Genomic DNA, 25,515 nt, shown 5'->3' with positions numbered 1-25,515 from the left:
AAAAAAAAAAATTCTTTTAATTAAAAAATATTGTAAAGTTCTAATTTTAGCGTTGCTGCGCAATTACCTGAGTTCTCCTTATCATGGTATATTTTGCTACAAATGCTCAATAGCCATACATGTTCTGTAATACAAAATCAAAAAAAAAACTTCCAGTTCATTCTTGATGTTTAAATCTTTAGATCTGGTCTCGCGGTCCCCCCCCCATTCAGGGTCTATACAAGGTCCCACGTTGACATGCACCTGCATAAAATTAATACACTGATTAACGCACTGGTAGACGCATACTGATTTGCGACAAAGATCCAGAATGATTGCTAAAAGTTACAAAGATCTCCGATAGAAAGTTTCACCCAGGTTGCCATGTCATTGTTTTCTGAAGAAGTGAAAATTTGCGCGTGGAGCTAGTACAAAGGTATGAAGCAGCACAAAAACAAAGTATCATAACTCAGCCCTGTTCTCACATAAGCGCAATCTCCTCCTTCATTGAAGTTAAAGCAGAATTGTTGCTTCTGCGTGCTCAGCTCTGTTGTCACTTGTATTAGGGGAAAGTTTTAATGTTGACGAGATAAGGGGATGTAATTGCAACTTATATGGCCACGTGCTTCCATGTATATTTTTTTCGGTTTTTGTTGCAAAATTTTCATGAAAATAAAGTTTGCCAAATCCTTAGCTTTTATGTAACAAGATGAATCTTCATTATAGTTTTTATCACCTTGTGTAAAATCTACTCAATTGCTATACATCAGTTACAGAATACCAAGGTAAAAAAAAAAATCGTGACATACTAAATGGAATCCGTAGCATACTCTTATACTTTGAATAATTAATTCAATATAGGTATGCTACTTATTTAATATATTCCCAATCTTTTCATTTCAATCCCATCTGCTTCGCAAATGTCTTTTGAATCTTTGACAACACACTCTCTCATTCTATTTATTGGTGTGTCCCAAGCAACTTCTAAATCTAGCCTTTCAATGATCTTTCCAAAATCTTTAACATGGAGAAGAATATTACCTTTATCATCAGCACTGAAAGTCAATGTTAAATAATCGCTCCCTGTTTCACTATCGACTTTCCAATGTGAAATCCCATTAGCCATTAAAACATTGGCATCTTTTTCGCCACATGCCCTAACACTTCCATCTAAAGGTTTAGCAGGAATATTAAAAGATATTGGAGCTGACATATGTGTGACTCTAAACTTGTCTTCATTTCGTTGAAGAAGCACAAAATGTGGACGGTACCATGCCTTAGCACAACCACAACGAACAAAGTGTGATCTTACAAATCCCACCCAAGCTTGACTTCTAGTTTCAAAAACAGTACTGAGGGGAATCAATTCTGTGCCTCCCCGTATTGGACCAATCCTTGATTGTTTTGATTGAGCATAGTAACGTTCACAACGACTAATATAGTCCAGAGTGAGGTCGGATAATTGGCATTTGAGGACTTGCAAATTATTCCAATCATAAACAAGATAAAGATTACGGTCCAGTGGATTTCGTTCACGAGGATCAACAAATGGAGTCCAATTCTTTTCCCTTCTAGGTTGATTTTCACCCGTGATACTTAGCCGTCGTACTTTAACATAAGTTATATTGTCAAATCTTGCATCATTATTTCCATCTGTATTCACTTTCCCGGTTTGAGTTTGGAATAACCAAGCGATGAACATAGCCCTGAGACCTTGTTCTTTTTTTCTTCCTTCATCATTGATGCTTGTCAATATGGTTATGGAATTGAAAATAAGAACTGGTTCCTCAAACCCATATTCATTTTGCACAAGGAGTAAACGGCCGTCTTCAGGACCAAAGAACATTCCTTTATCTGAGTAGAAGAAAGGAATTGGTATAAAGGAAGGAAAATTCATTGTTCTATTCCCTCCAAAACTAGACGGAACCTTCAAATTGAAATTGTTCATATGTTCCCAATCCTTATTAAAAATCTGTCCATACAATAATGACACTTTGGATTTGGACCGGTTGTTTCCTTTGGTATACAATACTCGACTAACCATGAGATGGACTTCGTACTCCTTTAACCATACTGATGTTCCCATTAGTTGAAAGAAATGGTTGGTGACAGTTCCTTCCTTGATGAGCAAAGGAATCTGGCCTTCAAATAAACGTGCAATGTCTCTGAATGCCTCGTCATTCACTAGTTGGTGTTGTAAGACCTTAATGACTTCATCTATATCTTCTTTGAATGGTGAATATTTATTAAATGATATGGTTTCATCCACTCTAAGGGATCTGCATTCTTCTGAGTCTTCTTCAGATAAGAATATGGAAAATGAAGTTTCTTTGTAGTTATCCTTTAAAATGGTAGCAGAGAGCCCGGATGACTCCTTTACATATTGAATAATATCGCTATTAACGGTTTTGCTCTGATGCAAGTTCAAATCCTCGGAATTGACAACATCCAAGCTATCATCTGCAGCAAACAGGTTTATCTCATTGATAATTTCACGCCTAGGATATTTGTCAAGAATAATGCTGTAGGTATAAGTAAGGCTGATAAGTACCGTAATTGCTAAAAAAATCGAAACCGACCGCAAAATCCTGGCTTTAGGTTTTGATCGGAAGGTGTCTAGACCCACATTTCTTATAAAGTAAACAGCGAGTTTAGTCAATATCATCACTAATGAGATACTAATATTCACGAAAATGAGAAATTGCTATAATTAATACATAAACGAAGCAGAATATTAAATGTTTCATCTTTCGCTGTCAGATCAATCTTTTTTTCCTCTTAGTACAGATTTACGAGAGACTATGTGGCCGATTGTATTCAGTGCATAGTTTAGACACAATTTGCGCCGTTCAATTCCATAAGGGCGTCAAGACATTCTTCGGATAAATTACGAGTATTATTCTGATTATATTAATACAGTAACATGCTGCTAAACAAAGAAATTGTCAGTATAAAAATTCTGTAACAGTGCTAAGACTTCTACTCAAGCTCTTGGCTTCAAGGAAGTAAGCTCTTTACAAATTTTCGTGGGGTGTGTGTGAAAACAAAATGTTAACATGCATTCAAAAAAAGAAAAACTCTTGGCGTAATCAATTGCTGTTAAAATATTATCGAATTTCATAACGTAATTGCATGGAACTGCATGGGTTCTCCGTAATGAGTTTTTTTTTTCCTGTTATTTTTTTCTTGTTTCTATTTTTATGCCACTCTTTTGCAGATATTTTCAGCCAGAATTCTTCAACAATTCCAGAATGCGATCCTAGAAACAACAGGAACTTGCATATGTCTTAAATAAACTTTGAGTATCCAGGATCGACCTTGCAAAATGTTGATCGTGTATTTTCTAATTATAAACACAATAATGTAACGCCCCTGGCGTGTTACTTGACTAATTGTGTACGTGAGTAGATATTTTCTCGCGTATAAATATAGAGGGTGGCTTTATAAGGGGGAAGGGGAATTTTACTAAAAATAACAACTATTGTTACTTGGGGAATGGACCGAAATATACCAGAAGAAAGAAAATTTCTCTTTTGTCCTTGTAAACAATTCCTTGGACGGATTACCAATTTCGCGTAGCTCATTCTCGGAGACCCACAGGCAATATCCGGAAGACTCGAGCTATTTATATCTAATTTTTGGCACAATAACTTTTTATGGACTCACTGGTGTGACTATTTAAATAATAATAATAACAACTTAGTAAAGCCCCTTCTGTTTCTTACGTCCTAATACGCCTGTGTAGTTTAGAATTGTTCTATACTTTGATTATAACTAATAGTTAAAACAAGAAATGCATTGCATATCATGTATGGACACTTAAATAAGGTATAAAAAATAATTATTGGGTGATTTTTCTGCAGGTTTATATAACTTAGACGGCTTCAAGAAAGTTTTATAAAAAGGATTGAAATCGGCTTTATTTAGTATTTAATTATAATTTAGAATTGATCAATATTTACCTAGATTTTGTGCAATACAGTAGATAATAAGTAAAATATAAAGCCATAAAATAGGAAAGAAAACAGTGCTGTTTTTTTTTTTTTACAACATCGAAACATAAGAATGAATGTACATGCACCTCAATTGTTCTAAAACAAGAAATGTTCAAGAAGAACACCTCCGCCTTACAAATTCTTGTCTCTTCTAAGGTTGCAGATGAAAACTTTTTATTTTTTAAATCTGAAATCTAGATCTCCGGCATCTAACAAGGCCTCGATAATTGGTTGTTTATATAATCCCATTGACGGAAGAGTTGTCTAAATTTTTATAAATTTTTAATCAGACATTGCTGTTATTGACTCCTTATAACCAAAACAGGAAATGATATCTAAATATATTAGGGGAATGACTTCCTTGGCATATAAAAACTCAAAGTATGCCATGTTTTGCATCTATTCTTTTATAGCATTCATTTGTTTCTTAGGAGTTTATTCTGTAACAGATTTTAGACATTTATCAACAGAGTTGTATTTTGATCATCTTTCACCAAAGGAACAGTTTCTTCAAGAATTACAAGATCAACCACTTTATAAGATCACTGGTTTCAATTTCCAACCTACTAATCCTGGAGTTCTTCCTTACGATACACCTATTCTTGAACAATTGAACAAGTTAGTTCATTATGATCCAAGCCAACCCATACCCAAGACAATCTTGCAAATGTGGAAAGTTCCGCTTGATCACGAAGAATTTCCAAAGGAATTTAAACAATATATCCAAACATGGCGTGACAAGAGTCCTGAGTACGATTACCATATGAGGACTAACGCTGAAATTGATGTTATGATAGAGGAATTATACAAGGATATTCCACAAATTCTTCATGCATATAATATATTACCAGAAATTATGCTCAAATGTGATTTTTCAATTTACTTACTCTTGTTTGCATATGGTGGAACCTATGTAGATTTGGATGCTGTGTTATTAAAACCCATGAATGATTGGATCTCAAGTCAAAAACTGTATTTGAGTAAACCATTAGATCTAGGAATCATAGTGGGTGTTGAATCTGACAGAACATTCCTTTCAGAAAAATATCATGGTCCTAGGGTTCAGATCAACACCTGGACAATTTCTGCGAAAAAGGGACATCCCATGCTTGCTGAACTTATTAGTAATATTACTGAATATACTTTGTGGAGAGAAGAAACAGGCACATTGAATACTATATTGGAAGCTAATGAAGTGTTTCATATTATAAATTGGACCGGACCAGGAAAGTTTACTCATATGGTCTACAAAGCTTTAAACAATATTCTTCAGAGTGATTTCAATAACTATGAAACTTTAATTGATGCTTACTTCTTTGGAAGTATCAGGCTTCCAATTGTTATTGGTGATATAATGGTCTTACCAGTGACCTGTTTACATGCGGAAAAGAACCTGAAATGGAAAGCAGGAAATGTTGATGACCCCTTAGCATATGTCAAACACATTGGGCTGGGAGTTTGGAAGAAAAAGAAAAAGACCAACAAGAAAGCTAAAGCAGATTCAACGGCCAAGAATACTTAAATGGTAAAGTACGGCGCTTTGAATTAACAACTAAAAGATAATCACAATACGACTTGTGTTAGTTCCTTATGTAAAATCTTACTGTATTTAGTTTTTTTTAAAAAAATCATTTCTGCTCTTCGTGAGGTAATCAATGTACCACTAAATATAGACCATGATTAATGGGTTGATTTTTATAAATTCATGCACCTAAGCGCATTTTGCTTGTGTAAATTTATTTTTTTTTGTGTCTATTTTTTATGCAGCAATTTATTTCTGTGTAAGAACGCATATAAACTCTCCTGCTGGCAGCAAATTTCCATGCGTGTTTTCTTATATCTTGAGGTGTATTTATCTCAGCCCACTATACTGAAACATACTCATAGAATCCAAATACCAAAATGGAACCAATGTTATAGATCATATATTAAATCTCATAAACCAGATGAACTCACCTTACATGTTCCTTCGTATCTACTATCGTAAATGCAACATTTTGTCTGCAGGAATCAATTTTCTTGGGCGGGGGAAACCCACCCAATACGTTCATTAAAATTTTGATTCTATTTTTGGCCAGCAGCAAATTAATTGTATAGAAAATAAGCTAAATTATATTAGAGAAAGTAACTAATAAATTAATCAGAGCCCTTCATGCAAAACAATACTTGTGCATCAACTTACATGAAGTATAACTTATTTGCCAAGCATCTCATCATATGGAATAATTAGCAAGCCTCGAACCCTACTTAAAATAGTTAGATACGATCTGGCTGCACTTGCCTTATGAAAAAAAAACAATTATTATTATTTAGAAACTGATATAAACTATGGTATCATCACAATGGGTGTTCTTATTTCTTTTTAGTTTGGATCACACAAAACTGATTAACATTCGTTTCAATATGATCACGTGACTTTTGATTATCAAGACAGATCACCAATCTAGAAGTACATTTTTCCTACAAAGTGTTAAAGTTGTAATAAAACATTCCGCTATACGGAAAAATCAAGACCATTCCTAATCAAGAAATACATGTCCCTGCAGAGAGTTGTGGTCTCAGATAAATAAAAAGCATTCATCAGCACAGCAACCATGAATTATCGGAAGCCTTCATCAGCATCGTAAAGGTGCAAAAAGATTGTTATTATTAGACAATGTCAGAAAATATTCGAAGCATGCACATGTAATTACAAAATATACAATTTCCACTCAATCTATTTACAGATCAACACCTTTATATTGAAAATGACAACATTGAATCATTAAGTTTCCTTTATAAATCAGAATTTCGATGTTTCATTTTCTTTCAGAATATCATATATTTTGAATCTCCTCCCCAGAGATAAAGATGATCTTTAATCTTAGAAGGCCAAAGGTTGTCTTTGTTCTTGCACTTTTTGTAGCTGTATCAACAACATACTTTTGTTTGAAGTCTTTGAACTCAGGAACGCCAATATTGTCTCCCTTATCATCCACTAAGTCATATTTTGACTACCAAGCACCAAAAGAGCAATTTCGCCTCGAATTAGAAGATCATCCTGATTACAAGACCACAGGGCTAAATTTCAAACCAAAATATCCAAGTTCCTTACTTTACAATACAACGGTACTTGAGCAATTGAACTATTTGTTTCCCTATGATGCATCACAGCCTCTCCCAAAACAAATTTGGCAAATGTGGAAAGTTGGACTTGATCATGAAGAGTTCCCCGATGATTTCAAAAAATTTCATCAAACATGGGTTGATAACAGCCCAGAATATGATCATTTATTGAAAACTAATGCGGAATGTGATGAACTTGTGGGTGAACTATATGGTAATGTTCCAGATATTATCCACGCATACAATGCTATGCCGTACACCATTCTCAAGTGCGATTTCTCCCGATATTTACTCTTATTCGCTTATGGAGGGATATATACTGACATCGACACCATTCTATTAAAACCAATCAGTGAATGGATATCAAGCGAGTCTCAGTATTTGAACAAGCTGCTAGATATAGGGCTTATTGTTGGTTTGGAATCTGATAGGGCATACAATTGGCAAAGATGGGCTGCTCGCAGGGTTCAAATTAATTCCTGGACCTTTATGGTTAAAAGGGGACATCCAATGCTTGCTGAACTAATTAACAAAATAACCGAAGACACATTATGGAGAGAAAGTACTGGGCAATTAAATGCCACATTGGGCAGAGATCATGGTGATAATGTCAACAATTGGACTGGTCCAGGGAGATTTACTGATTTTGTGTTCAAACACATGAATAACCTACTCCAGACTGATTTTAGAAAATATGATACTTTAGTTAAATGGCCCTTCCTTGACAAAGTCGAACTTCCAATAGCTGTAGGCGATACCATGATATTGCCAAAGAAATCCATGAGTCCTAGTTGGAAATTAGCAAAGTCCGGTGATCCATTAGTATACGTGAAACATATTAGTCGAGGAGTATGGAAAAAAGGACACTAAATATAGGAAAGTATATAGGATTTAGATGTGTATTAGAAACTATACTCATTATTATAGCAAATAAATCTATGGGTATTAAGCAAGGCAGAACTGTAGCCCAATGTCCGATGAGGCGATTCATGTAAAAAAAAAGTACCGTTTTACTACAACAATTTCATACGCTACAAGATGAAGTGTCATGGAGGTTGGAAGAAAAAGAAAAAGAGAAAGAAAAGCCCAACAATAGCAAACAACAAACTTTATTCTTTTGTCTTTTTTTGGGTACTAGAATATGAGCGTGTTCGAGAGACAGGGCGTTGGGGGGAATTATAGGGAAAAGTGAAGCTATTTCAGTTAAAATCGTATAAAGAAAATAATAATATTCTTCATCATTTAATTATTTCGTTTCAGTTGAAGCCCCTTAAATTCTATGCACTTTTACAATTAGTTCTCGTCTAACTTCGTACGCTTTAGCCTTCCTTATGATCTTGAAGTATAATCTAGAACTAAAACCTGCACACCCTGCTTCTCATCGATTTGGATAGAAAGTTTTCTTAGGTTATGCATGAACTTATGCATATGGTTGTCTATCCAATAATGTTTCTCATAGTATTTTTCTTTTAGCAAGGATGATTTCTATTTTCTCATTGGTCTGAATGGTGATGTGTCACTTCTAATTGAATAGTGTGAATACTAGTCATTATTAATCAATTCTAATTATGCAAGAGCGAAACGACGCCGTAATTTCAAGCGAACAAGATTAAATGGATACACTTTTTACTAGAAGTATGATACAATCTCACGCGGGAAATGGCTTGGATACAATCTTAATAGTTAGTCAGATCGGTTATATTTTTGTTGACTTGAGCTTTTATTTCGCTTGACGCATTATTAAGAATTTTGTTTTTTTTTAGAAATTTACGAGAAGCTAAAATATGGGCGGAAAAATTCCGAATTTGTGCAATATATGTATGATTTTTCCAAACTAATCGAATTAAATCATCACTAGTTTGCACAGACTATTAGAAACAAATCAATGATCACCTTGGAACAATCCTGAATTTGAACTTTTAGCATTGAGCCAGTGGTTTGAGCGATAGCAGAAAGCAAAAAAAAAAAAAATTCTGACGTACTTATGCACCTTGCGGCAAGAAGAAAAAAAAAGTAATAACTGCAAGCTGCAAATCGTGCTATTTTCTTGTGTTAAAAAATTTCCCTAAAGCAGCAATAGGTGCAAATTCTACACGAGTCTATTTTAAGATTATAATTAAAGAGAACACGTTTACTCATTATCTTGCAGTAATTCTAATACAAATACAATTTTAGTTCAATCGTGTTATTCAAAAACATTAATTGATCCAGGCTTCAAAAAAAAAGCAAACAAAAAACAACATATACTTTTATAACTTGATACCAACTTAGGTATTAATAGTTAGAAATAAAGACAATGTTTGAAATTTTCCAGATAATTGGTCAATCGAGTGTTAGGAATCCTCGAAAGTTCCTTTATATATCTATTTCTGCTATGGTGGTTTATGTGCTCTCTCTATATTTTATACTTCCAACAGAAACTAAAATAGCATACTTTGAGTATATTTCACCAAGGGATCAATTTCTCAAAGAATTACATGAACAACCACTCTACAAAGTAACAGGATTCAATTTCCAACCTAGTCATGCAGGGGTAATCCCTTATAATACAACGGTACTTAAACAATTGCATAAAAAAGTCCCATATAATCCCATCGAGCCTATACCCAGAAAGATTTGGCGGATGTGGAAAGTTCCACTAGATCATGATGATTTTCCGGCTGATTATAGAAAGTATCATCAAACCTGGCTTGATAAAGCTCCTAATTACGAATATATTTTTAAAACTAATGACGAGTACGATATAATTATAAATGAATTATACGCTGATATCCCAGAAGTACTTCATGCTTACAATATCATGCCTCAAACTATCCTCAAGTGCGATTTCTCGAGGTACTTGCTTCTATATATGAATGGTGGAATTTATGCTGACTTGGATACAATCTTGTGGAAGCTGATGGATGTTTGGATTACTAGCCAAAATCTGTATTTGAACAGGCCGCTCGATCCAGGAATCATTGTCGGAATTGAAAAAGACAGAAGAGCTAGGATTAACAACTGGACAATAATTTCCAAAAGGGGACATCCTATGCTTGCTGAGATAATTAATCAAATTACAGAGCATACTTTATGGAGAGAAGAAACTGGTCAACTAGAAGCAATTTTCAGAAACCCAAGAGATAATGTTATTGATTGGACTGGACCCGGGAGGTTTACCGACATGACATACAAATATTTGAATAATATCCTTCAAACCGATTTTGATAACTTTGAAACTATTATTAACTATAAATTCTTGGAATATATAAAACTTCCATTTAGTTTGGGTGATATTATAGTTTTGCCTATGAACTCTATGCGTGCAGCTAATAATCCAGACGATGACCCGTTAGCATATATTAGTCATAAGTTTTCAGGTGCCTGGAAGAAGGATCAAGATAGAAAGATGAAGGAAGAGAGGAAGAAAGAAGAGCAGAAGAAGAAGGAGGAAGAGCAGAAGAAGAAGGAGGAAGAGGAAAGGAGGAAGGAGGAAGAGAGGAAAAAGGAGGAGGAGGAAGAGAAGAAGAAGGAGGAGGAGAGGAAGAAAAAGGAGGAAGAGGAGAAGAAGAAGGAGGAGGAGAAGAAAAAGGAGGAGGAGAGGAAGAAAAAGGAGGAAGAAGAGAAGAAGGAGGAAGAGAAGAAGAAGGAGGAAGAGAAGAAGAAGGAGGAAGAGAGGAAGAAAGAGGAAGAAGAAAAAAGCAAAAGATAAGTAGCATGATAATAAAAATGTTAAAGATGGAAGTGCGGCATAAGAAACCTCTCTGTACTCATCTCTTTCAATATGTTTATAGTTAGATGAACTTATTATACCCAAGCTAGTACCGAACCACTATTACCACCGTACAAAGATATTTATCCTCTATATTTCATTTTGTTAGTACGTGCCATTCAGCTCAGCTTTTATGATATTTTATAGTTAGAGTGTGAGGGTAACACTATAGCAATAATTATATATATGTAAACAATGTCGATCAAATTAGAAACAGTAAAATGTCAAAGTAAATTAAAGTTAATATGACCAAAATAAAGATAAAATTTGAAGAAAGAAGCTTTCTTGGATTAATGGCCCAGTTCTGACAATTTCCAAGACTACAGAAATAACAACAATGTAACCAACTGAAATATAAGTTTCTCAACATGTTATTAAATTCCATATCTTCCTGTTTGTTATTGGCAATAACTTCTCATTGCTTGGCTTGGAACTACTCACACCATTTTAAAAAAAGTGTTAACCAAGTTTCAATCAATTATTAATGCCAAGAAAAATATATGGAACCAACATCCAAATATGTTAACAAAAACATAACACCATTTGGAATCAAGCTATAATTATTTGCTTAATCAAATACCAAGAACTTAAGAATATTAAAGAGAATAAAACCTTGTTAACATCAAACTAGTAACCTTAATTATTACAACAAGATATATATATATATATGTATATACTAGCTAACTCCAATAGAATTATAAAACCCCAGAAGTATCTTCATACCAAATATGAAACAATTGGAGGTGCAACATAAGCCATTTAAAAGCCTATTGAATGAGAGAAGTTTTCTACACATCTAATTATTCCTTGTAATTATAGTAAAATAGGTCATGTGATACATAAAGATAATTTAGTACTACAACGATAGATATTATACTAGAGAGATATCCACCTTTATCAAAGTAACACCCTATCCCTTGAATTTATACACGGGGTAATATTATGTACTTATATACTGATATATATGAGGTACACAAGATATTTCTGCCTGTTGGTTATTTTGTCATTGGTCATGCATTTATGATCACAATTTACCAACATCGGCCGATTCTGGTTGGCTATGCATTACCGACCTGAGTAATCTCTACTGGATTTCCTTACTTAGGAGAATATCAGATACACCCTACTCCCGCCCCTCTAAAAAAACACTACAAAGGGGAATATAATGTTGTTACCTTCAGCCAAAGAATAACCTTATATGTACAATAATATTCTGTTGTAACGCCGTAAATACATTTATTCTAGCACAGTGCTAACTTTAGACAATTAAAAAGAAACAAATTATTTTTTCCCCCCTCCACATAATGACATGGTCTAATTTTATGGAAATAAATGATAAACCTTAATTACGAAAATGGACTATATAATGTGTTACGTCCCATGTTTTTTTTTCTTCGTTCACTAACGTCAATATATGTAGATTTTAAATCCAATATGATGTTAAATTTCACACAGAAACGTAGTTTGAACAACAAAATTAGCTTGGTGATTTATGTGTCTACGGTTATACTCTTGATTTATTTTTTCTTACAACAATTTGCAGCTGAATTTTCACCACAAGTTTTCAATTTTGAATATGTATCACCTAAACAAGAATTCTTCAAAGAACTAGACGAACAACCATTATACAAGCTAACTGGTTTCAATTTCCAACCAACAAACCCAGGTCGTATTCCTTACAACACCACTGTTCTTAAACAATTAGACAAATTAGTCCCCTATGATCCTTCTGAACAAATTCCCAAAAAGATTTGGCAAATGTGGAAAGTGCCACTAGACCACGAAGATTTCCCCGACGATTATAAAAAATATCATCAAACCTGGGTCGATAAAGCTCCTAATTATGAATATACATTAAAAACCAACGCCGAGTACGATATAATTATAAATGAATTATACGCTGATATCCCAGAAGTACTTCACGCTTACAATATCATGCCTCAAACTATCCTAAAGTGCGATTTCTCGAGGTACTTACTCTTGTTTTTTCATGGTGGGATATATGCCGACTTGGATACCTTGTTGTGGAAACCAATCGATGTTTGGATTACCAATCAAAGAAAATATTTAAACCGTCCCCTTGATCCAGGGATCATTGTCGGAATAGAGAACGACAAAGGCGCCAGGATTAACAATTGGACAATCCTTTCTAAAAGGGGACATCCTATGATTGCTGAAATGATTAACCAAATTACTGAACACACCTTATGGAGAGAAAAAACCGGTCAACTAGAAGCAATTTTTAGAAATCCAAAGGATAATGTTATTGATTGGACTGGACCCGGGAGGTTTACCGACATGACATACAAATATTTGAATAATATCCTTCAAACCGATTTTAATCATTTTGAAACTATTGTTGATTATACATTCTTGGCATATATAGAACTTCCATTCAATTTGGGCGACATCATGGTATTACCCAGAAACTCGTTGCGTGCCAAAATAGATAACCCGCTTGCATATGTAAGTCATAGATTTGCAGGAGAATGGAAGAAAGATCAAAACCAAAAGAAAAAGGAAGCAGCTGGAAATGCAACCTGAGTTGTGCCCTGGGTTTATTTGTCACCATAATGTGCAATAAAGGGGGGGTAGATTAGAATTGGGAAACATTATACTTTGGAGTTGTCCTAATAATTCGCTGGCTCGGATAGATTAATCTTCAGCTATTAGATAGATGTTGCACTTACTTATCAATAGTAAATAAATAGAGCTATTGTTCGTATTAGTTAAAAAGTTTAAGAGGCGATGAAGTATTGGAGTTATATAACTACATCAGTGATAAATTGTAATTAAAGGTTCTACGTCATGAATTGTGTGCTCCCAATTTCCCATTGGGTCAATTAATGTTTTCTAAGGTTGGAAACAATCGAGGTTTAAAACAACCAATCATGCTATCATTTATTGGAACAGATATTAAACATTTTCAACGTTGGACAGTACGTAGAATACATTCGGTTTGCTGAATTAAGGGGGGTTCAAATCGATTGAAGGGGTAAACAGGAGGAAATTAAATACATGACAACGCGCAGTGTATTGAAATTATTAACCCGCCTTATTTTGTTACAATTCCATGTAGTGGTATACAGGATTGTTTTGGAGGAAGAATGCATGTCGGTAATCAGAATATAATGTCACAAGATTCTTAACCTGTCATGGCACTTCAAGGTATAGACAATACCAAAAACAAATGCATAGCAAATCTTGATAGTTACATCTTTATACTGTTCATTGCATGCAGATATGATGTGTGGCTTTGGAAGTGGAAGTAGTCGTGGGAGATGTCTTGTGGCTGATAAAAATAAATTCGTATTTCTTTGCAAGGGGGCGTCCTTCCAGATTTCGATATCTGAAATTACATAAGGGACGCGAAAATTCCACTTGTTGCTTATTCCCTTAAAGAAGAATAGCTTTGTAACTATTCAAAAAAAAAACTTTTCCATTGAAAAAGGTTTGGGACCGTGATCTAACGGGTTTTAATATTTCAAACTCCTTGTATCAATCTTTCTCAGAAGTGAGATATTACACCAGAGATTGAGATAAAACAATAATAACATAAATATCTTAAAAACGCGTTTGTTATTTTGGCAACTAAAAACTTAGAAAACAGCTACATCTATGGGTGCAACGTGGACGTGGCTTAAATTAGAGTTTATTAGATAAGTCTGTTATTAGATCTTGCGCATAAAAAAAAACTTTTTTCTAAAAATAATCCACATAATAATTTTCATTTGCAAACAATGAAAATGAGTTATTATCAACAATAGGGGAAGAACGTTTTAGTGTATCTTATGAAGTCCACAACTGTCATGAAATGTCGTGAGACACATTATATAAGCTTATGTAAGATTGTGAAACACAAACTGCTTGTCAGCTGAAGACACTACTAGAAAAACAAAAAAACAAGCTTTTGTCTGAGACGTACGGGCTGCTTGACACAAACTAAATATAGAACAGGGAGAAACCACTCATGAATATTCTAGGTATTTTACCTCATCCGCAAAAAAAAATACTCTAATCATTAGCGGCCAACAATGGACAGTGAAATGTGTTATATTTTTTTGGCAGCAGTTTATTCTGCCCTAGCTAACAATAGTCTTGTATCTTTTTTTTTTTGCCTCTAACCATACACGTGGGGCTACTTTAAACGGGTCAAGTGATTAATACATAAAGGAAAGGTTGTTTCCATTTTTGTCTTGGTAGAAGTACCACCAAAAGCTTAATCATCTTACTCTCGTTGAAAAAAAAAAAAACCACATAGTGGATATGGTTAAATTTTTGCAAACAGTTGGCCAAATAGGTCCTAGAAACACCAGAATATTGGCAGTTGTATCAGGTGCTATATTATTCTTTTACGTTTTTGCATTCCATTTTGGTGGTGAATTACCAAATGTGTCAGCAAAGTCATACTCCCAAGCAGTCTCACCAAAGGAACAGTTCCTTAAAGAAATTCAAGAACAACCATTATATAGATTAACTGGATTTAATTTGCAGCCATCAAATCCAGGTCGTATTCCTTACAATACAACTGTGCTTAAACAATTACACAATAAAGTCACCTATGACCCTAGTGAACCTATTCCTAAAAAGGTCTGGCAAATGTGGAAAGTTCCACTTGAACACCCTGAATTCCCAGCTGAATACAGAAAGTATCATCAAACTTGGCTTGATAACAGTCCTAATTACGAACACATTTTTAGAACTAATGCCGAGTACGATAAGTTAGTAAATGAATTATACGCTGATATCCCAGAAGTTCTCCATGCATACAATATCTTACCTCAAACCATTCTTAAATGTGATTTCTCAAGATACTTGCTTTTATACTTGTATGGTGGTATTTATTCCGATTTGGACACCATTTTATGGAAACCAATGGACATTTGGATCACTAACCAAACTACATACTTGAACAGACCTCTTGACCCAGGAATCATTGTTGGTATTGAAAATGATGTTGGTGCTAGAATTAATAACTGGACTATTCTTTCCAAGAAGGGACATCCTATGATTGCTGAAATGATTAATCAAATCACTGAACACACCTTATGGAGAGAAAAAACCGGTCAATTAAATGCTATTTTCAAGAGTGTTGGTGATAATGTTCTTGATTGGACTGGTCCAGGTAGATTTACTGACTTGACTTTCAAGTATTTGAACAATGTTCTTCAAACTGATTTTGATCACTTTGAAACCATTATTGACTACAAGTATTTGGAAAATATTAGACTTCCATTTATTTTGAGTGACATTATGGTCTTGCCAATCAATTCCATGCGTGCTGACCAAAAGCCAGAAGAAGATCCATTAGCATATATCAGTCACAAGTTTGCCGGTGTCTGGAAGACCCAACAACAAAAGGAAGATGACAGAGAAGATAAGCCATAAATTGCTTTTCCATATTCTTTAGTAAATTTATACATTTCAGATATATTAACGGTAATGATCTTGTAAGGGTTATGTTCTCGACGATCATCCCTAGAATTGCTATTTATCATGTTATTTGCTTCACTTTTAGTAATGAATATAGCATTTGTAGATTCGAATATTCTTGGCCAAAGAAGTTGTAATCAAAAACCCTTATCAAGAACCAACTAAATCTATGTCTATCCCACAACATTTACTTTATTTTGTAAGAATATAAAATCTACTTGATAAGGTGAATAACTTCAATCATGTTTGAAGCACTATTTTAACCATCATTACAATCGGTAAACATGTCATAGAAAATGCTGTTTATAAGAACGATAAACATTACTTCCATACAAACTCTATCCTAAAATTTTGCTAGTCATTTTCTAGCTTGTAAAATTTGCTGAACTGAATCAACAACTGACTTTTTTAAGTCAATCAATTCAAATCCCAAAATTGCAAGACTCTTGGAATTGTCAATGGTGGACAAGCCAGCAATAGCAGCCTTATCGGTCCCTGGTTCACCCACTGGGATCTTACCCTTCAACTCAGGAATATTTTCATTCAAGATGTCAATAATTGATTGAAGGGTGAATCTTCCTGCATTCAAAATCAATCTCTGGTTCTTGGCTTCTTCCTTTTCAAACGCAACCAAATGAGCCTTGGCCACGTCTCTAACATCAACGAAACCACCACGGGTTGGTGCAATTGTAGCATCAGGACCATTCTTCAAAATGGCATTGATAAATTCAGACGAGGTATTTAATGAGTCCTTGACTTCGGAATCATATGCTTGTGGACCAAACACAAATGATGGGTTAATGGTGCTTACAACAAACTTTGGGTTGTGTTCCTTAACAAATTCCCAGGCTGCCTTTTCTGCAAAGGTCTTGGATCCTCTGTAACCAGAAACTGGATCCTTTTTGGCGTCTTCCCATGAAATTTCATTCCAGGATTGTTCCGTGACAACCACATTAGGGTCAACTTCCTTGCTAGCCGTAGAAATAGCTGCATAAGAGGAAGTGATAACCACACGAGAGACATTGCTACCATACTTGTGGATAGCATTCAATGCGTTCTTAGTTCCGTTTACAGCAGGCAATAACAATTCCTTTTCGATATCAGTAGCTTTGAAATGGAAAGGGGAGGCAGTGTGTAAGAATACAGTGACTTCAGGGTGTTTTTGCAAAGCCTGGTCGAATGCACCTTCCTTTTCAACATCTTCTACGATTTCGTAAGAGAAGTTGGGGGAATTGAGCAAAGATTTCAAGTGGTCTCCCTTGGTTGTTGATCTGACCGATCCAATAACTTTGTAGTTTGATGATAAGAGGGTCTTGACGACGTGTTGGGCGATGAATCCAGTGGCACCAGAAACGAAAACAGTAGCAGACATGATCGTACTTAGTTCAATTGCTCAAAATTGGAGGAAGAACTTGGATAGATCACCGTATTTATAGCGAGAGGCTTGCGGGAGCGGGGGGTGGTGGCAGGGTGGTTGTTGCCGGTGTGGTTTAGCGGGTTAAAAATTTCATTGTTCGCGCGCAAGCTGTGGTGGCGCGTGTTACCATTTTGGGAATTGTTATGCGACCAGGGGACCGAGAAATGGTCTTCATCCATGGATATTCAGAACTACAAAGATAGTTTTAGTTAAATATGTCATTATTTACAATCATTAATTAAGCCAATTTACCCTTGTTGATAACAAATCCATCAATAACAGCCATGGCTGCATATAATCTATTCTCAGCTTCTTGGAAAACCACCGACTTGTCACTATAAAAAACTTCATCGTCAACTTCTTCATGGTGTCTAGGCAAACAATGCATGAATTGCCAGTTGGAAGCAGCTTGTCCCTTTTCAATCATAGACTTGGTGATTTGATAACCAGCAAATTGTTGTAACTTTTGTTGTTTTTGTTCTTCTTCTCCCATGGAGATCCAGGTGTCGGTCACTATAACATTGGCATTCTTCAAAGCGACGATTGGGTCGTTGACAATTTCAAATGACAAGTCTTGTTCCTTGGCTAATTCTTCAGCAACTTGTTGGACATCGGTGTCGAACTTGATATCCTTTGGAATGGAAACAGACACGTTTATTCCCAATTTAAGACAAGCAATGGCTAAATCGTTAATGACGTTGTTGGCATCACCGATCCAGGTCAACTTCAAACCCTTGGTTTCTCCAAATACTTCCTTAATAGTTAACAAGTCTGCGATTGCTTGTAATGGGTGATATTTGTCACATAAGGAGTTGATGATAGGCACCGAGGAGTCTTTACACAAGTCCAAGATATCTTGATGTCTGTTGACTCTAGCAAAGATACAGGAAGTCATGGAACTAATAACTCTAGTAGTATCGTACATGGATTCGTTAACACCAAGTTGAATGTCATCCTTACCTAAAAACATGGGTTGGGCACCAAAGAAAGCAGCAGCACCCTCGGTACTTATTCTGGTTCTGGTGGATCTCTTGCTGAACAACAAGGCAACTAACTTGCCCAATAACTTTTGGTGATTTTCCACACTGGTTTCACCCGATTTCACAATCTGTTTGAAATGTTGGGCTTTATTAACAAGGGAGCTGAATTCATCATTGGTTAATTGGGAGATGCTCACCAAATGACGAGGTTTTAATGTAGAGGAAATCTTAGAAGTAACGGATCTGACAGCCATCATAAGTAAAGCAGGTAATATAAAACACTGATGAGAAGAAGAAGTATGATCTGAAAAATATAACAAAAGGAAAACTGGTGTTTTTATATAGTGGGAAAATTTTTTACTTGATATGAGTCAGACGAATGCGGTAATTGGATGAGAGTGCTAACCGCGGTACAAGATCTAATATGATGTACTCAGATTTACGCTGGCATCGCTGGAAAATGCCGTGTAATTTTCAGCTCGAGCCGAAAAAATTCAAACTCCGGACTTATTTATCCGGTGAAATTTTTCACTTACGTCACCATGGCCCTCCATTGTCATAACAATACCGCATGAGTCAGTTGAGCAGTAAACTGTGAGCCAATTGAAGCGAATTATAATTCTAATAGCCTGTGAAATATAATAAACTCTGAGTATAACCAGTAGTAGCGCTACCAAAGAAGCATTCAGATTGGGGAGAGGTGATTGTAGCTTGCATAAAATATGCCAACGGTATACTTTGACTATGGTGAATATTTCCAATACCAAAAATCTGTAATTAACATATAAAAACTAAATAAACCGAACAGAGCTCTAAAACCCAATGGTAAACTAAACTTATCCAGCAACTAGCGACAATACAAAAGAATTAATATAACCAGCACACGACACCCTAGAGTAATTTGCCAACATCATATGTAACGTTACAGCCATCATTCTCAAGCTTCACTGAGATATCCATTTTAAGGTTCATTTCATCTTTTGGTTTAGTAGTTACTTCAGCGGCACAACAAGTTGCAGCATCAACAGGTTCAACTTTAATTAAAGCATTGGTCAAATTCAGGTTCAGATGTTTGCGCTTCCCTTTTTTCTTCTTTCTTGAATTGCAAGTACGTTTTGAAAGGCTTCTCAAGAATTTACGATGATTCTTCTTCAATGCAGTCACTTGTTGCTTGATCTTGTTAGTTTCAACAACTAATTCAGTGTGCTGCTTGTGTAAGGCGTTGAGTTTGAGCTTTGCATCACAAAGTTGTTTTTGAACTTGATCCATTGGAAGTTATTGCATGTAGGATAAACTGTAGTGTATGAAAAAGAACTAAGCGGTTAATATAAGAGAAATTTGCATCCATACTGTTTTTATACTGGGTAAACTTGAGATTTGCACGACCTAGGATTTTTGTTGTCGCTACCAATTGATTGCGCACCACGCCAAAGATGCGTTAGAGGTAGAAACAGGCTATACATGATAAGTTCATGTAGTAATACAAGTAAATTTTATATTAATAAATAGTTGATTGAAGCAATTTAGAGTCTGGGTAAAATAAGAAATAGCCACGGTTTCTCATTTACATTTCCAAGGACACTCTGATCCCAATAACCTTAACTTCAAGTGGTAAATGCCACTGATTAATGACTTGATTACCACCTGATATTCAAAATGTCATTGTGACTGGAGAATACCGAGAGAGAAAGAGGCAGCGAGAAAACGAAATGACATTACCAAGTACCCAACTTTTGAAACAACTTTTGTTTGCGTGTGATTACCTCTTCCTGTTGCTGTTTAACCCTAGCTATATCCTGTTCCACTTGTTGTTTCTCAATTTCTAGATTTGTCATGGACTCAATCAAGTTTTGCATGTGTTGTTGCAACGTTAGTATCTTCACGGGTTCAACTTTCTTGGAAGTGTCTTCTGATTCCTGATCAGAAATAATCTCCAAATCGTACTTGTCTTGATTGAGCTTAAAGTTCGTTGATGTCATGGCAATAGGACCTGTCTCCTCTTCGATATCTATATCATTATCATAGTCGTAGTCATCTACAACTGGAACGTTGTCTTTCTGCTTTTCTGTTCCATCATCATAGTTGAATCCATCATCGTATTCTGTGCCTACATCCATGGCTAGTTTTCGAAGTGAGGTGTTTTCATCTTCATACTCTGCTAGTTTAGGCACATACTTTTTAGGTGGTTGTGGTGGTGGTAGTGGTGGAGACGACGGCAGTGGGTCTTCATCAAGTTCTTCTAGATCATCAGCATTTAGTATAACTGCTTCAGATAGTGGCTCAAACTGTTTCTTGTATTTGGATAGATCTGTGGGTCGTGGTTTAGGTGGTTCTACTGTTGCACGGTTGGATTTATTTATAAATGATACTGTGTGTTTAGTAACAATTGGTGGTGTATCTTCTTCGGAATCTTCATCTTGTTCAAAAGAAAGTTTTATTCTTGATTTAGCATGTGTTGGTTTCTTCTTGAAGGGTGCCTTCTTGAATGTTACCTTAGATGTATTGCTCATGTCAGCCTTACTTTCATTTGGTGTGTTTACCTTTGAATATGTTCTTTTTCGCATAGACTTTAAAAAAAAAAATTACGGATCATCTCAGAAGCTTTATAACAACCAACAAACTTTGTATATAGAACCACAGCATCATGTCGGTCCAGCTATCAGAGAAGGCTCTTTTGCTTCACGGCAAAATGAGCGAGTCGCCCACATCCACTCTCTTTAACCAACAGGAATTACAGGATTTAGTACACATCACCAAACCCGTGGAGCTCTTGAGCATCGCCCAAGAGTTAATCAACAGCAAGTTGGTGAAGTTAGTCAAACAAGGCGAAGAGCTCAAGTTCCAAGCTGTGTCAGTCACCGAAGCGCTGAAAATCACCCAGATGACCGACGAAGAAGCCATGGTGTATTCATACATTGAAGCCTCAGGCAGAGAAGGTATATGGACCAAGACCATTAAAGCAAGGACAAACTTGCACCAGCACGTCGTGGCCAAGTGTTTGAAATCATTGGAAGGACAACGATACATCAAGTCCATCAAGTCGGTGAAACATCCAACCAGAAAAATCTACATGTTATACAACCTCCAGCCGTCTATCGAAATCACGGGTGGTCCGTGGTTTACTGATTCCGAATTGGATACCGAGTTCATTGATTCGTTGGTTACTGTCATTTGGAGATTTGCTGCTTCAAAGACATTCCCTAGTGCTTTTCAACAGCCTACTAATAACGTCAACCCTATTCAGGCGACATATCCGGCTACCCATACCGGGTTTGTTGATTTGGACCAAATAATGGAGTTTATCAGTGTCAACAAGATCACGAATATAGAGTTGGGACTCAACGATATCAGGTCATTGTGTGACGTATTGATATTCGATGACAAGTTGGAGTTGGTGAGCCATACTACCGATACATATAAAGCTACTTGGCAAAGTGTAATTGAAGCCGGGTTTGGCCGTGGGTACTTGGAACAGGGAAGTGGAGTTAGTGAAGCTACACGCAAAGCTGTAGTCACTTCATTCAGCATATTTGATCATTACCAAACTGTAGAGGAGACTGAAGATTTAGCATATTTAGATAGTTGGACCCACCAGTAGATATAAATCGCACGAACCTCCTAAAAAAAATAAACATACACTTTGTACATTAGACAAGACAACGATGTCAGAACCAATTCTCTCGTATAAACGCCCATCATCACGGGAATCACCGGCATCTCCTGCAGTCCCAGCATCTTCACCTAACCCACAATCACAATCAGCTTCACCAAAAGTCAAACACCACGCTGGTGCAAGAAAAGTTCTGAGTCGACGTCGGGCCTTACAAGATTTCTACAACATATCCAGTGATGAACCAACTACCAAGAAATCCGACCCGGATTCACTTCCGTCACCTGAGGAACTCAACAATATAATCCAAAATTCCTCCATTAATGACATCCTCAAGTTGAGGAATAGGATTACCCATACGTTAAACAGTCAAGATCTGGCCAAGAAGTCAATCATTTATGACAACTATTATGAACTTATTAAATTGAGCGAAACGTTGTCGGACTTGTCTAAAGGCATGCATAATGAAGTCAATGGGTTGGGAATATACGAAGAGAAACAAGAAAGTAAAGAAAAGTTTATGGATGACGTGTTGTCTGACTTGCATGATTTCATCAATAGTGAGGACACGAAAATGTTCAATAGACCGTTTGAGGAGATACTTGACGTTCCTCAAGAAGTCACTTCCAGTAAAGTGTTGGACGAAGTTAACCAGTTACTCAACATTAAAGGCAATCTAGACGAACAAGAGAAGGAAAAGGTGGCAAGTCAGATTGACTCACTTATAGAAAAACTACCACAACATGAATTGTTACAATTACAATTAAATAAACTAAAGCAACGTCTATAGAATATCGTCAATGGAATGATTCTTGAACTTTTTACCAGAACGATCTACGGACCGTACTTCGAACCGTGAACCTATAATTGTAAATGGTATACACTCTTCCTCTTCCTGTTCTTCCTTACTAGGCAATATCAAGTCAAATGCAAACAAGGTATGCTGTTTAGGTATGACTTTAAACCCACCAATGTCTTCATCAGTCCCAGGCACACAAACCACAAATGAATGCTGGGCATCCCACACCACAATCCCCTGCATGCCGACACAGTTTCTATTCCTCGACTGAACAACTTTTACCAAACATCCATTGAAATCTGCCGACGACAACTTGGGTAATATGTTGGGTAAAGCTTGTATTTGGCCATTGGGAAAGAGCAAGTCTTGCATATACTTTTGCCAGAGTTTATTCATGTGGATGAACTGGGTGATTTGTGGGATGCGATGTTCTTCAATGAGTTTGTCCCTTGGGAATGGACTGGTGGTGTGAGACTTTCGCTTGTATTGTTTTATTCGTTTGTTAAGTTTGCGTTGGTTTGCGAGGGTACTTGATATGTATGCCTTGAGAGATTTCCTGGTGGTTTGAAGTCGGGCTCTGCTTATGGTGGGTGTGTCATTGGAGAATAGCTTGGCTGTGGTGGTAGACTCAGACTTAGTGAACACTATAGACGACTTTTGATCTCCGTTAGTGGCGTATCTTTGTTCTAGAAGCTCCACTATTCGATTCTGGGAATCATAACATCTGGTAAGAAGGTGTTTCTCAAGTTCGTTGCTGTTCATCGTGGTAGTGGTGATGGTGATGTTGGTAGAGATGATGATGATAGTGATGGTGATGGTGATGATGTATATTAAACTATGAGGGAAAAAAATTTCGCCAACTATTTTTCAACCAGTTTGATCCATCAAGATGTTACGAATACTAAGACCAGCAATAGCACGAAGATACATCCACAACATCAACGTTCCCTTCCAAGATGACTTAACTCCAGCCGAATTGGACGACTTCAACTTGGGTGACTTTCAACATTATCAAGAATCACCATCTGTGCTAGCCCACAAATCAAAACTTCTCACGTTTGAAGACTATACTGTTCTCGACGAACCAGTGATATTCAATTCAAAATTGACAGATCCGTACATGAACTTGGCCTTGGAACAGCACATTTACAACCAGATGCCCAAACCCGCAGCCAACAACACCAATAGACTCTTGTTCTATGTGAACTCGCCCTGTGTTGTCGTGGGCAAGAACCAAAACCCCTGGAAAGAGGTCAACTTGCCCTTGCTCAACATGCTTGGAATTCCCTTGTTAAGAAGATATAGTGGTGGAGGAACAGTGGTTCACGACCTAGGTAATGTCAATTTCTCATTTATGACCACCAAAGAAAAGTTTGATCGGTTCACATTCGCCCATGCAGTCTCCAAAGGTGTTAATGGCTGCAACGGGAAACAAGTACAGGTTAATGAGAGAGGTGATATCGTAACTACAGATGGGTTTAAAGTCAGTGGATCAGCGTACAAGTTATCCAAGGGAAAGTCGTACCATCACGGTACCATGTTGCTCAATCTGAACTTGAAAGTGTTGAGCAAGCTATTATCGAGAAGTGACAAGTTGGGAGTGGTGGATGCCATGAACAGTGTTGCATCGGTCAAGTCTAAGGTGACAAACTTGGAAATTGAATCCAGTGCATTTATTCAAAGTGTTTCCCAACAATTTGAACACGAATATGGGTTAGATGAGTCGGTCAAGGTAGTCGAAGTTAATAATGACACAGACTTGCCGCAACAAATACAAGATACTGCTGATGAATTGCGGTCATGGCAGTGGAAGTTTGGCAAGACTCCAAAGTTTACCCATGAATTGACAAACAAGAGTCATAACTTCACCATCAAGTTTCACGTACATAAACTGGCGATTATTGAAAAGTATGAATTGACCACTGACAGCGATGAGATCCGAGAAAAATTCAAGTATCTTGAAAAGTATATTAGTGAGAATGAACTAGAATACACCGGAAGTAACGTGGCTGGATACGTCCTCGATGATGATATAAGTGACTGGATCGGTGAGTGTATCGACGGAACTGTATAGATAATAGATGATGTTTATACCGATCGGTTATTGAAGGGAAGCGCGCGCGTTATCGGGTATTCCCAATTAGGAAGGTGAGAAAGGCACTAAAAAAAAATGTTACTCCGCATTTGCAAATGTTTGTTTCCATGGCTATTTCACATTTCCATGGAAGGAACAGAGGTGAGGTACCGGTGTAGTTGGCAGCATGCCGTGCAATATTATTAGTTATTGCTATTGTTAGCGGAATGTAGATGGCATATATGTATATATTTATATAACACCGTTGAAATTTAGAATTACCCCGCGAAAATTGGTCCTCCACCCCCCGGTAAACTCCATCAATACCCAACCGGATGTAAATCAAGTGGGGTCAACCCCGTACGACGCCTC

The 25,515-nt window shown here is 36.4% G+C and overlaps 13 protein-coding genes across 13 annotated transcripts; 7 read left to right on the top strand and 6 right to left on the bottom strand. All coding sequences in view use genetic code 12, as the record gives it.

Annotated features, from left to right (window-relative positions):
- Nucleotides 1-853: 853 nt before the first annotated feature.
- Nucleotides 854-2,644, bottom strand: SPAPADRAFT_52589 (uncharacterized protein; the record flags this gene model as incomplete). The annotated part of the gene is made up of 1 exon (XM_007377419.1): nt 854-2,644. One exon carries the CDS (start codon nt 2,642-2,644, stop codon nt 854-856), a length of 1,791 nt encoding a protein of 596 aa, XP_007377481.1.
- Nucleotides 2,645-4,362: 1,718 nt separating this feature from the next.
- On the top strand, nt 4,363-5,496 carry SPAPADRAFT_52588 (glycosyltransferase family 32 protein; the record flags this gene model as incomplete). Its single annotated transcript, XM_007377418.1, has 1 exon — nt 4,363-5,496. One exon carries the CDS (start codon nt 4,363-4,365, stop codon nt 5,494-5,496), a length of 1,134 nt encoding a protein of 377 aa, XP_007377480.1.
- Nucleotides 5,497-6,824: 1,328 nt separating this feature from the next.
- SPAPADRAFT_143242 (glycosyltransferase family 32 protein) lies at nt 6,825-10,770 on the top strand (the record flags this gene model as incomplete). The annotated part of the gene is made up of 2 exons (XM_007377417.1): nt 6,825-7,869; nt 10,361-10,770. 2 exons carry the CDS (start codon nt 6,825-6,827, stop codon nt 10,768-10,770), a joined length of 1,455 nt encoding a protein of 484 aa, XP_007377479.1.
- A 1,497-nt stretch (nt 10,771-12,267) lies between these two features.
- On the top strand, nt 12,268-13,374 carry SPAPADRAFT_143660 (glycosyltransferase family 32 protein; the record flags this gene model as incomplete). Its single annotated transcript, XM_007377416.1, has 1 exon — nt 12,268-13,374. The coding sequence occupies one exon, from the start codon at nt 12,268-12,270 to the stop codon at nt 13,372-13,374; it is 1,107 nt and encodes a 368-aa protein (XP_007377478.1).
- Nucleotides 13,375-15,096: 1,722 nt separating this feature from the next.
- On the top strand, nt 15,097-16,218 carry SPAPADRAFT_143760 (glycosyltransferase family 32 protein; the record flags this gene model as incomplete). Its single annotated transcript, XM_007377415.1, has 1 exon — nt 15,097-16,218. One exon carries the CDS (start codon nt 15,097-15,099, stop codon nt 16,216-16,218), a length of 1,122 nt encoding a protein of 373 aa, XP_007377477.1.
- Nucleotides 16,219-16,621: 403 nt separating this feature from the next.
- SPAPADRAFT_143075 (methylglyoxal reductase (NADPH-dependent)) lies at nt 16,622-17,635 on the bottom strand (the record flags this gene model as incomplete). The annotated part of the gene is made up of 1 exon (XM_007377414.1): nt 16,622-17,635. The coding sequence occupies one exon, from the start codon at nt 17,633-17,635 to the stop codon at nt 16,622-16,624; it is 1,014 nt and encodes a 337-aa protein (XP_007377476.1).
- A 248-nt stretch (nt 17,636-17,883) lies between these two features.
- ARG3 (ornithine carbamoyltransferase) lies at nt 17,884-18,946 on the bottom strand (the record flags this gene model as incomplete). Its single annotated transcript, XM_007377413.1, has 1 exon — nt 17,884-18,946. The coding sequence occupies one exon, from the start codon at nt 18,912-18,914 to the stop codon at nt 17,919-17,921; it is 996 nt and encodes a 331-aa protein (XP_007377475.1).
- A 119-nt stretch (nt 18,947-19,065) lies between these two features.
- SPAPADRAFT_63323 (uncharacterized protein) lies at nt 19,066-19,958 on the bottom strand (the record flags this gene model as incomplete). Its single annotated transcript, XM_007377412.1, has 1 exon — nt 19,066-19,958. One exon carries the CDS (start codon nt 19,927-19,929, stop codon nt 19,552-19,554), a length of 378 nt encoding a protein of 125 aa, XP_007377474.1.
- Nucleotides 19,959-20,134: 176 nt separating this feature from the next.
- Nucleotides 20,135-21,219, bottom strand: SPAPADRAFT_63322 (uncharacterized protein; the record flags this gene model as incomplete). Its single annotated transcript, XM_007377411.1, has 1 exon — nt 20,135-21,219. One exon carries the CDS (start codon nt 20,775-20,777, stop codon nt 20,376-20,378), a length of 402 nt encoding a protein of 133 aa, XP_007377473.1.
- Nucleotides 21,220-21,274: 55 nt separating this feature from the next.
- On the top strand, nt 21,275-22,311 carry SPAPADRAFT_63321 (DNA-directed RNA polymerase III subunit; the record flags this gene model as incomplete). The annotated part of the gene is made up of 1 exon (XM_007377410.1): nt 21,275-22,311. One exon carries the CDS (start codon nt 21,305-21,307, stop codon nt 22,256-22,258), a length of 954 nt encoding a protein of 317 aa, XP_007377472.1.
- Nucleotides 22,309-23,905, bottom strand: POP4 (RNase P/RNase MRP complex subunit; the record flags this gene model as incomplete). The annotated part of the gene is made up of 1 exon (XM_007377408.1): nt 22,309-23,905. The coding sequence occupies one exon, from the start codon at nt 23,829-23,831 to the stop codon at nt 23,055-23,057; it is 777 nt and encodes a 258-aa protein (XP_007377470.1).
- VPS51 (Vps51p) lies at nt 22,310-23,891 on the top strand (the record flags this gene model as incomplete). The annotated part of the gene is made up of 1 exon (XM_007377409.1): nt 22,310-23,891. The coding sequence occupies one exon, from the start codon at nt 22,323-22,325 to the stop codon at nt 23,058-23,060; it is 738 nt and encodes a 245-aa protein (XP_007377471.1).
- SPAPADRAFT_63317 (putative lipoate--protein ligase) lies at nt 23,884-25,429 on the top strand (the record flags this gene model as incomplete). Its single annotated transcript, XM_007377407.1, has 1 exon — nt 23,884-25,429. One exon carries the CDS (start codon nt 23,959-23,961, stop codon nt 25,141-25,143), a length of 1,185 nt encoding a protein of 394 aa, XP_007377469.1.
- Between the last annotated feature and the right edge of the window lie 86 nt (nt 25,430-25,515).

This window comes from Spathaspora passalidarum (genome assembly GCF_000223485.1).
Source record: "Spathaspora passalidarum NRRL Y-27907 unplaced genomic scaffold SPAPAscaffold_7, whole genome shotgun sequence".
Taxonomy (NCBI): domain Eukaryota; kingdom Fungi; phylum Ascomycota; class Pichiomycetes; order Serinales; family Debaryomycetaceae; genus Spathaspora; species Spathaspora passalidarum.
The sequence above is the reverse complement of the archived record's forward strand: the minus strand, read 5'-3'. Positions and strand labels throughout refer to the sequence as shown.